The sequence below is a fragment of the Oncorhynchus kisutch genome, linkage group LG23, assembly GCF_002021735.2.
Source record: "Oncorhynchus kisutch isolate 150728-3 linkage group LG23, Okis_V2, whole genome shotgun sequence".
Lineage (NCBI taxonomy): Eukaryota > Metazoa > Chordata > Actinopteri > Salmoniformes > Salmonidae > Oncorhynchus > Oncorhynchus kisutch.
In genome coordinates, this window is record NC_034196.2 from 42,593,044 (window position 1) to 42,606,904 (window position 13,861).

The 13,861-nt window shown below is 43.1% G+C and overlaps 1 protein-coding gene across 3 annotated transcripts in view; it reads left to right on the forward strand.

Moving 5' to 3' along the window:
* The first annotated feature begins 356 nt into the window (after nt 1–356).
* Nucleotides 357–13,861, forward strand: part of mvb12ba (multivesicular body subunit 12Ba) — a 43,976-nt gene continuing 30,471 nt past the window's right edge. The window contains exons 1-2 of one of the 3 annotated variants that reach the window (XM_031802427.1): nt 357–584; nt 11,209–11,331. In XM_031802427.1, the coding sequence (XP_031658287.1) occupies nt 11,218–11,331 (114 nt within the window). In that variant the 5' untranslated portion in view covers nt 357–584; nt 11,209–11,217. Of the gene's footprint in view, nt 585–623; nt 779–11,208; nt 11,332–13,861 lie in introns of those variants that run through there. The other 2 variants (XM_031802425.1, XM_020458505.2) reach the window with 2 other exon arrangements.

Genomic DNA, 13,861 nt, shown 5'->3' on the forward strand with positions numbered 1-13,861 from the left:
AGCCTGGTTCCTCTCTAGGTTTCTTCCTAGGTTTTGGCTTTTCTAGGGAGTTTTTCCTAGCCACCATGCTTCTACACCTGTTTTGCTTGCTGTTTGGGGTTTTAGGCTGGGTTTCTGTACAGCACTTTATGACATCAGCTGATGTAAGAAGGGCTTTATAAATACATTTGATTAGATTTTTTTATTAAAAGGAAAACAATATGACAGTACATTTTTCATCAGAAGCAAAGAATTCATAGCGGGCTCATTTATAGTTCTTAACTACATGCACTGTTGATATGTCCGTCACAAAACAAAACAAACATGAGCAGGGAGGGAGGGGGGTATTACCATATCACTTCTGCCTTGGTACACTCCCTCATTCTCTCACTGCAATGTCCACAAATGGCAGCTATTAGAATCCGCTAGCTATAATCTCAGTCACCTAAATGCTCAGTAAATCAACTCGTTGGGGGGGGGGGGATTAGCTAACATCCCACAAAGGATGCATTTCTTGCGGCTGTAATTCCCGAAAAAGGGGGAGAAGAGGAAAAGAAGATTGTTAAAAAAATAAATAAAAAATCTGAATTGTTGGGCCTCACTGGGTAAGAAATCGATTAGTTAGCTTGCAAACTAGCTAGTTAGCTTAGCTGCTTAAGTAGTTAGCATCTGCTTCTCTCCGCGGTGGCCTCGAACGAGACCGCGGCTTGTAGCACTACTGCTAGCCCCCCCTGCTGCTTCTGTGGTCATGAAAAGATGCTTTTGTCTGAAAAGGAGGGACACTGTGCCGCGAGTAACAGTTAAGTCTATACGAGAGATTTAACGAGATGATGACACATTTGGAGTAATATATATATGGATTGTATATTGTTGCTAATTTTGCTTTGCATAATTAACCTGCTAACGTAACTAGCTACCGATGGTGCATGCTAACTTTGTCTTTCGTTGTCTTTTCTTTCGGAGCGAAAGATGCTAACGTTCGTTAGCTTGCTATCTTTGTTTACTAACTTAATTAACCAGTTCTACTATTACCATATTATGGCAAGCCGTGTTGGTTATTTTAATAGACTTTTAGTTACCTCGTTAAGTTAGACATGTGAATGAACACGTTAGCTAAGTAGCTAGCTAGCACTGCCTGTGTTCGTTAGCTGCCTGCCGATGTTTTGCTAAAGTTAAGCTATGTGCCAATGTCAAGGACTCACACAATCAGCTAGCAAGCATTCTCTTACCAAAGAGTAACTTTCGCTGCTAGTTAGCAGCGTATGTCTTTCTACAGCCATATATATATATTTACTAACGTTACCTAGCTAATGAACTAACTATATTTAGTTGGAGGAAGCTAGCTAGCTAGGTCTGTAGGTAGGCTAGGTTCCCAGTCAATACAGCAGGCCACTTATTTAGCTAGTTTCCTACACAGTGCATTCAGTCATACAACATTGTTGTTTTTTTTCATCCAAGGAAATTGTGCTGGCTGCACACCCAATGGAGATATTTACTCTCATGCACACCAAGCAAGGTATTCTGCAATCTTGTGCCTATTTGTTGGCAAGAAAGTGTATATAGATAAGCTATAATGGTATTCCTTTGCATGGCATTCGGGTCACTCAGAATATTGTTTAGAGGCCTCAGATAAAATAGTAAACAGCCAAGAGATGCAGGCATTTACTCTTGAGTTGAGTGAGTCTACAGCTAAGTATAATTGCAGTTTAGTCTCAAACTCTTTGTATCAGCCACCTAACTTTTAAAAACAGAAACGCATACTTCTTCCTATCTAGGCCTATGGAATGTGATTGGCACATTTTGTAAACAGTTTTGTAAGAATTAAAATGTAATAGCCAAATTGGAGTCATTAAATTCGCAAAATGCAGGGATAGCTGGTAAATTCGTTTTTGGTCTGGTATCTGTAGTCAGTGCTTGGTGCTCTGCCAAGGCATACAGAAGACGTAGTTACTGTAACTTTCTTACTATATTAATTTGTTCTGGGATGTTGTTGTTGCTGGATTTGTTCAGTTTGAAAGGTTTGATCATCTTTACTGGGGTGTACGTGTTAACTTGTCCTACATGAGGTAGGCAAGGCTAAATGCTTGAGAACCATCTCTGTGCAGAAAAGTAATTAAAATCTGATGATGGACCCTGCTAATTTTAGCTGACACTTGTTCAGCAATTCATTGGATTTAGCCTCAGATATGATTCTTACATGAAGAGAGAGGAAGTTGTGCGTCTGGTAAGTCATTGTCCGGGATTACAAATGGGTAAATAAATATGAGTTACACATTGAAAGACCTCAATATACAGATTTTAAACAAAGTAGCCACTACTTTCATTTAAGATGTGTTGGTAGCCTAGGCCTTTTTGTTTGGAATGCTGAGACATTTTGGTATTCCTCCCCTTCCATCTTGCGTGCGGTAGTTTTCTTTATGTTAATTTTAATCATATGCGAGAGGAGGGAAGCTAAATGAGGAACTGGTTCTTGAGGAAGTGACCCATGATTTCACATACCTGCTTTGAGCTAAATGAGGAACTGGTTCTTGAGGAAGTGACCCATGATTTCACATACCTGCTTTGAGCTAAATGAGGAACTGGTTCTTGAGGAAGTGACCCATGATTTCACATACCTGCTTTGAGCTAAATGAGGAACTGGTTCTTGAGGAAGTGACCCATGATTTCACATACCTGCTTTGAGCTAAATGAGGAACTGGTTCTTGAGGAAGTGACTCATGATTTCACGTAACTGTTGTGGAGCATAACATTTGGGTAGTTTCCGTTTACTACATTTGCCCAAGCAGTTGACGTAACACTTAAATTGATGTTTGTTTGAGTTTCTCTTCAGAAAAAGGGGGCAAGGAAGCCAATTGTTGGAAAGTCCTACTGTATTAGGGTATGTAGGCTGTTTTTGTTTTCTTCATCGGCAGGGTAGCCTAGTGGTTAGAGCGTTGGACTAGTAACCGGAAGGTTGTGAGTTCAAACCCCCGAGCTGACAAGGTACAAATCTGTCGTTCTGCCCCTGAACAGGCAGTTAACCCACTGTTCCCAGGCCGTCATTGAAAATAAGAATGTGTTCTTAACTGACTTGCCTAGTTAAATAAAGGTTAAAAAAAAAAAAATGTGAGGACCAAAGCTAGCCTAATGCAAGCTGACTACTTAACTCACTACCTATTCTAACTGTCCTTGCTCTCAAACTAATCTAGGCCTGTTAATGACACATTCCAGGCTCTCTGTGTGTGTGTGTCAAGTGTGTTCACTTGCTGTTCAGCTCCTGTTACTGTAAGCAGAGATACAGCGCCTAGATGGTCTCTGCAATCTTGGCAGTCGTGTTCCTCCCTGTCTCCTTAGCAATGTCTTTTTTCACAAGAGGAATTCAGATAGGACTCTGCTCGGTATGGACCTGCTTCGCCCCATTAGCGGCCACACATGTGAGTGGTATGTACATAGTGAACAACAGTGTAATGTGTGGCGACCATGGCCGGACCACCCCTGCTTGTGCATGTATGGGTGAGTTGTGCATTTGAGCTTCTTGGCTAGCCCAGCGACCCACCTAACCTCTGCTGTTGACAAATGCTGGATTCCTACATGCTATACCAGGCACTATGCATTTGTTCTCACTGTTTAGGCACATGCTTGTGTGTACGGCTATGATGTCCGGCTTCTCCTGGTTCTGTGAATGAGTGAGTTAACTGGTTGTACAGTAGCCTAATATGTCGCTGTCAGGTGCCTGCCACTAAGTCACTTGTCAGGTTGCTCTCTCTAGCCTGTCACCATCAGCTGCTTCAACTCCAGTGACTTGGGAGGGGGGTCTGTCCCCTCCTAAACCTGTGGTATACATTTCACATCAGTTGTTCCCTTTGCCTCAAACTGCTTCTGTTTACCTCACCAAGTTGACACAGCCTCTTTATGTCAGTTGTTTTGGCAAGGGAGCCGGGTAGCCAAGGAGATGCCAGGCGGGAGGGCCCCGGTTGCCTAGGTAGCCTCCAGAGTGTGTTGCCTGCTCTGTGCAAACTCCAAAGAGTTCAGCTCTCATTAATATGCTGCTATGTTTTGATGCCCCCCCCCCCCCCCCCCCCCAAGTCTCAATATTCAGCCCACTTAAAAAGAGAGGACAAAAGGGGAAATCCAACATAAAGTATGTGAAATCCTATTGCCTGGAATGACAGCTGGGATGAAGTACTACCACAGTCATACAGTAGGCTTGTGCATCTGGACACTGCTTCGACAACTGACATGAAAAATAGACCTAGCCAAGTGTTCAGTTCTCCTCCCTACATTCTCCTTTTCCCTCCGTTACGTGTCTCAGTCAGATTGGATCTGACCACTCCCTCTACAGACACCAGCGTGCTGTGCACCCAACCTCCCATTGGGTCTATAAGAAAGGATGGGATACACAAAGAAAACTGTAGACGAGCTACATTTCTACCAAATCACCACAGCTTTAACTCCAATTAAAAATGTACTGGTTTATAAAAGTAGGGAAATATGTGTTCCAACTAAGAGCTGTGGTTTTTGCAAACTGCTCTAGTGTGCCTTTTTTAGAATAGGTGACAACCCCCCCCCCCCCCCCCCCCTAAACCTTCCAGACTGAAATATGCAGCAAAAAATGTTTTGAAGGCAAATCCTGTTTCCGTTCGTCAAGGAGCCTACGTTGTTTCATGTTTAACAAAAGACCACCCAGATTAAACTCCCAAATCAAACACAGGGCAAAAGAAACCACCAGATGTGGGTATCTACTGATTTAAAAAAAGGGGAAGAATATTTGCTAACTAATGCTGTTTTTGTCTCAACTCCCATTTTGGTGAAGGCTAATAACAACCTGTTGAAAAGAGAGTAAACGGTGCACAGCGATATTGATGAGGAAGACACACTTGTTTCAGAGTAAACGGTGCACAGTGATATTGATGAGGAAGACACACTTGTTTCAGAGTAAACGGTGCACAGCGATATTGATGAGGAAGACACACTTGTTTCAGAGTAAAAGGTGCACAGTGATATTGATGAGGAAGACACACTTGTTTCAGAGTAAACGGTGCACAGCGATATTGATGAGGAAGACACACTTGTTTCAGAGTAAACGGTGCACAGCGATATTGATGAGGAAGACACACTTGTTTCAGAGTAAACGGTGCACAGTGATATTGATGAGGAAGACACACTTGTTTCAGAGTAAACGGTGCACAGTGATATTGATGAGGAAGACACACTTGTTTCAGAGTAAACGGTGCACAGCGATATTGATGAGGAAGACACACTTGTTTCAGAGTAAACGGTGCACAGCGATATTGATGAGGAAGACACTTGTTTCAGAGTAAACGGTGCACAGTGATATTGATGAGGAAGACACACTTGTTTCAGAGTAAACGGTGCACTGCGATATTGATGAGGAAGACACACTTGTTTCAGAGTAAACGGTGCACAGTGATATTGATGAAGAAGACACACTTGTTTCAGAGTAAACGGTGCACAGTGATATTGATGAGGAAGACACACTTGTTTCAGAGTAAACGGTGCACAGCGATATTGATGAGGAAGACACACTTGTTTCAGTAGCACGAGTCTCAGCTCAAATGGCACATACAGTCCTTCATTTAGCAAATGACCTCGACTCACAAAGGCCATTGACAATGGCTGCATATCAACTGCAATGAAATCTGTAATCAGTGTATTTCCCCCCAACTTTTAACCACGGTGCACACAGAGGACTTTATATCCGTGGCAGACAACTAGAAAGATGCATATCCCCTCTTACTAACCGTACAGCGTTATTGCCTTAGGTAGACATATTTGTTGACGTTTTCTCCCTTTACGATGATGATGATGATAATGATCGGGACCTGTTCGCTGGGCTTAAAAATAAATATTGGGAGCAATGATGCGCCTAACTTAATTATGAAAACCACAGAAAATATATTTTTCAATATTTGATTGAGATACAGCATATATGAATTCGATCTAGGCTATGTTTAAAGCACGTATTGTTCCCCCAAAACTAATATGTAACACTTAAAAAAATATTAGTTAACTATGAAAGCCTTAACATTTACTATTAAAATACACTCGTATAGGAATGGGTAACTGTTTACAAGTTGCTAGCTATCCCATAAAGCCATAATCGAAAACCAAATGTTTTTCTTCTTCTGTGATCATCATCAGGGGTAATGACTAGCCAGCCAGGGCAACACCAGGGGTAATGACTAGCCAGCCAGGGCAACACCAGGGGTAATGACTAGCCAGCCAGGGCAACACCAGGGGTAATGACTAGCCAGCCAGGGCAACACCAGGGGTAATGACTAGCCAGCCAGGGCAACACCAGGGGTAATGACTAGCCAGCCAGGGAATCATCAGGGGTAATGACTAGCCAGTCAGGGCATCCAGGGGGTAATGACTAGCCAGCCAGGGCATCATCAGGGGTAATGACTAGCCAGCCAGGGCATCCAGGGGGTAATGACTAGCCAGTCAGGGCAACACCAGGGGTAATGACTAGCCAGCCAGGGCAACACCAGGGGTAATGACTAGCCAGCCAGGGCAACACCAGGGGTAATGACTAGCCAGCCAGGGCAACACCAGGGGTAATGACTAGCCAGCCAGGGAATCATCAGGGGTAATGACTAGCCAGCCAGGGCATCCAGGGGGTAATGACTATCCTGCCAGGGCAGCACCGGGGCATCATCAGGGGTAATGACTATCCTGCCAGGGCAACACCAGGGGTAATGACTAGCCAGCCAGGGCAACACCAGGGGTAATGACTAGCCAGCCAGGGCAACACCAGGGGTAATGACTAGCCAGCCAGGGAATCATCAGGGGTAATGACTAGCCAGCCAGGGCATCCAGGGGGTAATGACTATCCTGCCAGGGCAGCACCAGGGCATCATCAGGGGTAATGACTAGCCAGCCAGGGCATCCAGGGGGTAATGACTAGCCAGCCAGGGCATCATCAGGGGTAATGACTAGCCAGCCAGGGCATCCAGGGGGTAATGACTATCCTGCCAGGGCAGCACCAGGGCATCATCAGGGGTAATGACTAGCCAGCCAGGGCATCATCAGGGGTAATGACTAGCCAGCCAGGGCATCATCAGGGGTAATGACTAGCCAGCCAGGGCATCATCAGGGGTAATGACTATCCAGCCAGGGCATCATCAGGGGTAATGACTATCCAGCCAGGGCATCCAGGGGGTAATGACTATCCTGCCAGGGCAGCACCAGGGCATCATCAGGGGGTAATGACTAGCCAGCCAGGGCATCATCAGGGGTAATGACTAGCCTGCCAGGGCATCATCAGGGGTAATGACTAGCCAGCCAGGGCATCATCAGGGGTAATGACTATCCAGCCAGGGCATCATCAGGGGTAATGACTATCCAGCCAGGGCATCCAGGGGGTAATGACTATCCTGCCAGGGCAGCACCAGGGCATCATCAGGGGTAATGACTAGCCAGCCAGGGCATCATCAGGGGTAATGACTAGCCAGCCAGGGCATCATCAGGGGTAATGACTAGCCAGCCAGGGCATCATCAGGGGTAATGACTAGCCAGCCAGGGCATCATCAGGGGTAATGACTAGCCAGCCAGGGCATCCAGGGGGTAAGTACCTGTTCTTCAATGTGATCTGGCTGGCCTGAAGATGAAGGGAACAAAATGTAAGTATGCAGTGTCCGTCTCGCAACGCGGCCTTCAACCGCCGTTGCGTTTCCACTCCGTTGTGGACGTCTCCATTGACATCATCAGGGGTAATGACTAGCCAGCCAGGGCATCATCAGGGGTAATGACTAGCCAGCCAGGGCATCATCAGGGGTAATGACTAGCCAGCCAGGGCATCATCAGGGGTAATGACTAGCCAGCCAGGGCATCCAGGGGGTAAGTACCTGTTCTTCAATGTGATCTGGCTGGCCTGAAGATGAAGGGAACAAAATGTAAGTATGCAGTGTCCGTCTCGCAACGCGGCCTTCAACCGCCGTTGCGTTTCCACTCCGTTGTGGACGTCTCAATTGACATGCAGGACATCCGACGCAACGAAATGGGAGTGCTTATGGGTGTTAGTGCTCCCAAAATAAAACTTCTGGTCGCCCAGGAACATATTTTGTCGCACTTTAGAGCCCTGCCTGCTAGTTGTAGTTGTGTGATAACGGCACTGTGTTTTCAATGTGGGGATTAAACTTTAAACATTAAACTTTTTTAATGTTTAAACCGTCACACCCAGACTGTCAGGTCCTCCATTCCATGTCCTATCTGTGAATCAGTGGAACCTGTTTTTGCTGCGCTGTTCGAGGCAGTGTTCTTTGCAATCTCTAATTCTGCCAAGCATTTACAAAGCAATCTGATTCTGTTTGTTATTAAGGAGGCCAGGTTACCCTTTTTACCTCTGAGTAATTTCTGTCTGGAGCATTGGAATCAGCTTTTCCTTAATACATGTCAGGACCAATGTTGTTTCTCCAACAATCCAACTAACATTTTTGTCTTGTTTTGTTAACTAGCATTTGATCAAGTTTGCTTTCAGATAAACATCAGTGAAATCCTGCTGGTCTTGTCTATTAGGCAGTGGTAAATGGTCATAATCAGGCCACATCCTCTCTGTGAAACTGAGCTCTTCTCTGCTGACGAGGTCAAAACTAGTACCCTGTCCCCTCCTACTCATATTTGTTGCACTGTTGTGTCTGCAACTGGTGAGATGGTGTTCAAACATGTTCAGGTGCCGTTTGGCTCTAGTGGCTTTAGGTGCCTGTCTGGAACATAGGATTTAATGTTCTATTCATTGTTTCTGAGGTGCTGTCTTGAATCTTTGTTTTGTTGTATGAAGTCAGATTAGGAATGAGGCTGTGGGATTCTGTGGTCTGCACAGAGGAAGGGCGCAGTTTGTGTTAGGGCCTCGGTGATCTATTTGTCAGTGCAGACTGTTGAGACCAAAGATGAATATGATTTTTTTGGATCAAATTTCTCTTGGTTTGAAACCTGTCTTCTGTAGTCTGCTGAATTGAGGAGAAGCAGAGAGAATAGTGTGATCCAAATATTTTTGTTGTAGTTTTTATCATTTCAAAAATGCTCAAACAGTAACTTCAGGAAGTATACACTTTTTTTTTTTAAAGACTTTTTTCTACATTTTGTTGTTTTACAGGCTGAATTTAAAATGGATTACGTTTAGTTTTATCACTGGCTGGCCTACACACAATATCCCCATAACGTCAAAGTAGAGTTTTTCAATATTTGTACAAATGAATTAGAAATGAAAAGTCTTCGATGTCTTGAGTCAATAAATATTCAATCCCGTTGTTATGGCAAGCCTAAGTAAGTTGAGGAGTAAAAATGTGTACCCAAGTGATATATAAGTTGCATGTCAATAATAGTGTTAAACATGATTTTGACTACCTCATCTTTGTACCCCACACACATAATTAGCAGTGAATTTCAAACACAGATTATACAACAAAGACCAAGGAGGTTTTCCAATGCCTCGCAAAGAAGGGCACCTAATGGAAGATGGGTGTAAAAATACAAAAGCAGACATTGAATATCCCTTTGAGCATAGTGAAGTTAATTACATGTTGGATAGTGTGTCAAAACATCCAGTCACTACAAATATACAGGCGTCCATCCTAACTCAGTTGCTGGAGATGAAGGAAACCGCTTCAGTAATTCACCTTGAGGCCAATGGTGACTTTAAAACAGTTACTGAGTTTAATGGTTGTGATAGGAAAACAATTAGGATGGATCAACAACATTATAGTTAAACCACAATACTAACCTACTTGACAGAATGAAAAGGACACTTTTATACAGGATAAAAAATATTCCGAAACATCCATCCTGTTTGCAACAAGGCACTAAAGTAAAACTGCAGAAAATGTGGTAAAGCAATTCACTTTTTGTCCTGAGTACAAAGTGTTACGTTTGGGGCAAATGCAACACATTACTGAGTACCACTCTCCATATTTTCAAGCATAGTGGTGGCTGCATCATGTTATGGGTATGCTTTTTAATTGTTAAGAACTAGTGAGTTTTTCAGGATAAAAAAAAGAAGCGCAATAGAACTTAGCACAGGCTACAACCCTAGAGGAGAACCTGGTTCAGTCTGCTTTCCACTAGACACTGGGAGATGATTTCACCTTTCAGCAGTACAATAACCTAAAACATAAGGCCAAATCTACAGTGGAGTTGCTTACCAAGAAGACGGTGAATCAAATCAAATGTATTTATATAGCCCTTCGTACATCAGCTGATATCTCAAAGTGCTGTACAGAAACCCAGCCTAAAACCCCAAACAGCAAGCAATGCAGGTGTAGAAGAACGGTGGCTAGGAAAAACTCCCTAGAAAGGCCAAAACCTAGGAAGAAACCTAGAGAGGAACCAGGCTATGTGGGGAGGAATGTTCCTGAGTGTCTCAGTTACAGTTTTGACTTAAATCGGCTTGAAAATATATGGCAATACCTGAAAATGATTGTCTAGCAATGATCAACAATACATTTTGACAGAGCTTGAAGAATTCTGAAAAGAATAATGGGAAAATATTGTACAATCCATTGATGCCAAACGTGAATCTAAATAGGTTAACTTTGTCATTATGGGGTATTGTGTGAATCCAATCAGGCTGTAACATAACAAAATGTGGAATTAAATCAATAAGGGTGTAAACACTTTCTGAAGGCACTGTATAATGAGTCACTGCCTGGTCTAACAGTAGGCTAATTCCAATCCCCTTAATGTAAAATGGGATCATCATTCTATGAACCTGCTGGTTCAACACTCCAATTGAATAATTTATTCTGGGGTTCATAATGGTAATGGCAGTTCGCTTTCTCTCACACTGTCTCCTGTCAGTTTTCTAAAATAAATTATTAGAAAATTGTCTTTGGATGTGATTCAACCATTGACATGGACATCACATTTTAGTTCTCTATGAATAATTGTAAAATTGAGAGTAAAAAATAAAATTTTAAAATATACAAAGAAGGTCATACTGGAAAATACAAAAGACTGCCTATTTAAAAGCTAGGAAAACATTTTATGAGTAGCTCGTGACATGTGTCATAATTTTTTTAAGTAGCCCTCATGCTAGAAAAGGTTGAAGACCCCCCTGTAATCTTTAACCACAGACAGTGTGTCTTGCTACTAGTCATTAGCACTGGGTCCATAACCATAGATCTGTGCTTAGGGGCAACTTTTACATTAGACCTGTTTTCGCTTGACCTTTTCAGCCCAATCAGACAGTTCTTGAGGCACTGAACTCTAGCTGTTTTTTTTTTTCTTCCTCAGAACTCTCCCATGATGCCTGAGGTTCGGGAGCTTTCAGACGCACTGCCGGAGTTGCCAATGGACCCCATCACTGGTGTGGGGGTGGTGGCCTCGCGAAACAGAGCGCCTACTGGCTATGATGTGGTGAGTACATCACGGAGGTGCAGGACTCAGGAAATATGTGTTAATTAAAAAGAATATCGAATCAGCCTGTTTGATGAAGGATTAGCCACACAAGCTATTCTTGATGTTGGCTTGTGATGTTAATCACACATTTATTGCGTTGATTCTTACACTGATGCTTATACAGTTGAAGTCGGAATATTACATACACTTAGCTTGGAGTCATTAAAACTCATTTTTCAACCACTCCACAAATTTCTTGTTAACCAACTATAGTTTTGGCAAGGCGGTTAGGACATCTACTTTGTGCATGACACAAGTAATTATTCCAACAATTGTTTACAGACAGATTATTTCACTTATAATTCACTGTATCACAATTCCAGTGGGTCAGAAGTTTACATACACTAAGTTGGCTGTGCCTTTAAACAACTTGGAAAATTCCAGAAACGGTGTCATGGCTTTAGAAGCTACGAAAAGTGCAAATCAATCCCAGAACAACAGCAAAGGACCTTGTGCTGGAGGAAAACGGTACAAATGTATCTATATCCACAGTAAAAACGAGTCCTATATCGACAACCTGAAAGGCCACTCAACAAGGAAGAAGCCACTGCTCCAAAACCACCATAAAAAGTCAGACTGCGGTTTGCAACTACACATGGGGACGAAGATTTGTTGTTTGAGAAATGTGTCCTCTGGTCTGATGAAGAAGAAAAAAAAGATTTTTGATGAAACAAAAATAGAACGATTTGGCCATAGTGTCCATCGTTATGTTTGGAGGAAAAGGGGGAGGCTTGCAAGCCTAAGAACACCATCCCAACCGTGAAGCACGGGGGTGGCAGCATCATGTTGTGGGGGTGCTTTGCTGCAGGAGGGACTGGTGCACTTCACAAAATAGATGGCATCATAAGGAAGGGAAATTATATGGATATATTGAAGCAACATCTCAAGACATCAGTGATAATAGATGGGTGAAATGCAGTTTAGGCCTAAATGTCCTTTAGAAATGGCACTAAAAAATAATAAGTAGCATGGCCAAGTGTCTTAAACAGCCCGATTTGAGTCAACAAATTCATGAAGTTATGTTAGGTTGCAAATCGGTCTTCCCAATGGACAATGACCCCAAGCATACTTCCAAAATTGTGGCAAAATGGCTCAAGGACAACACAGTCAAGGTATTGGAGTGGCCATCACAAAGCGTGTGCGAGCAAGGAGGTCTACAAACCTGACTCCGTTACACCAGCTCTGTCAGGAGGAACGGGCCAAAATTCACCCAACTTATTGTAGGAAGCTTGTGGAAGGCTACCAAAACGTTTGACTCAATTTAAGCAATTTAAAGGCAATGCTACCAAATACTAATTGAGTGTCTGAACTTCTGACCCACTGGGAATGTGATGAAAGAAATAAAAGCTGAAATAAATCATTCTCTACTATTATTCTGACATTTCACATTCTTAAAATCAAGTGGTGATCCTAACTGAGCTAAGACAGGGACTTTTTACTAGGATTAAATGTCAGGAATTGTGAAAAACTGAGTGTAAATGTATTTGGTTAAGGTGTATGTAAACTTCCGACTTCAACTGTAGGTAGATATGTAACGAGTCACAGATTTTTTTCAAATGTTTAAGATGCAAGTGCATCGGATCCCAAACAAATGTAGAATGGTCTGAACTCTTAACTCTTCTTGAACTGCACTGTTGGTTAAGGGCTTGCAGTAAGTAAACATTTCACGGTCATGTCTACACTTCTTGTATTCAGCAAGTGTGTGACAAATAAAGTTTGATTTGATTTCAATCTTCTTTTTTAGCTCATTACCGTTTTTCTGGCTTCTGAAAATACCTAATTTTTGTGACAACTGATGTGTCCTCTTTCCTTCGGTGTCAAACTGCATGTACCTGTGTTAATTCATTAGTCTACAAATAGTTTTGCCTGGTGTCCCTTATGGCTCTAATCTGATAGTGGTAGTGTGGGGGTAGATGCCAAAACTCCCTTATGGCTCAGCTCAGGTGCCTACATACATACATACTCACTCACTCACTCACTCACTCACATAGAGAGTCAGCTCAGACGATCCAGCTCATGAGCTCCATCAGCAACAAATTTTAGTGTGACGAATCGCGCACCAACTCGTTTCAAATAAAAAATGTATGGTTCCTGTATCGGAGCCCATGTATCTAGATACGTATTGAATCATCTGGAAAGGGAAAGATGCACATCCCTAGGCCTAGTTGTACTTTTGAATGTGAAACAACATCCTGCAGTTTGAGTCTCCTTGAGCGTTGCAGCCTTGTGTTTATGATTCAGAAGGTGGCCATCTTGTTAGCCTGTTGAAGTTCTCTAGGCCTCCACACTGATGTAGCCTCTCGGCTGTGCCTCATCCTTTCTGCTGGCACCCAGAGGACCTAGGCCTAACTCCCAGTGTGCCCAAGTTGAACTGGAGAAATTTGCAGGTGCAAGTTTACATGGACACAGGCTCACACTGCAGGGTGGATGGGCAGCAGAAAGTCTAGCCCTGTGCCACTGGCACTTGGGAAGGCAGGAGTTTGTTTGT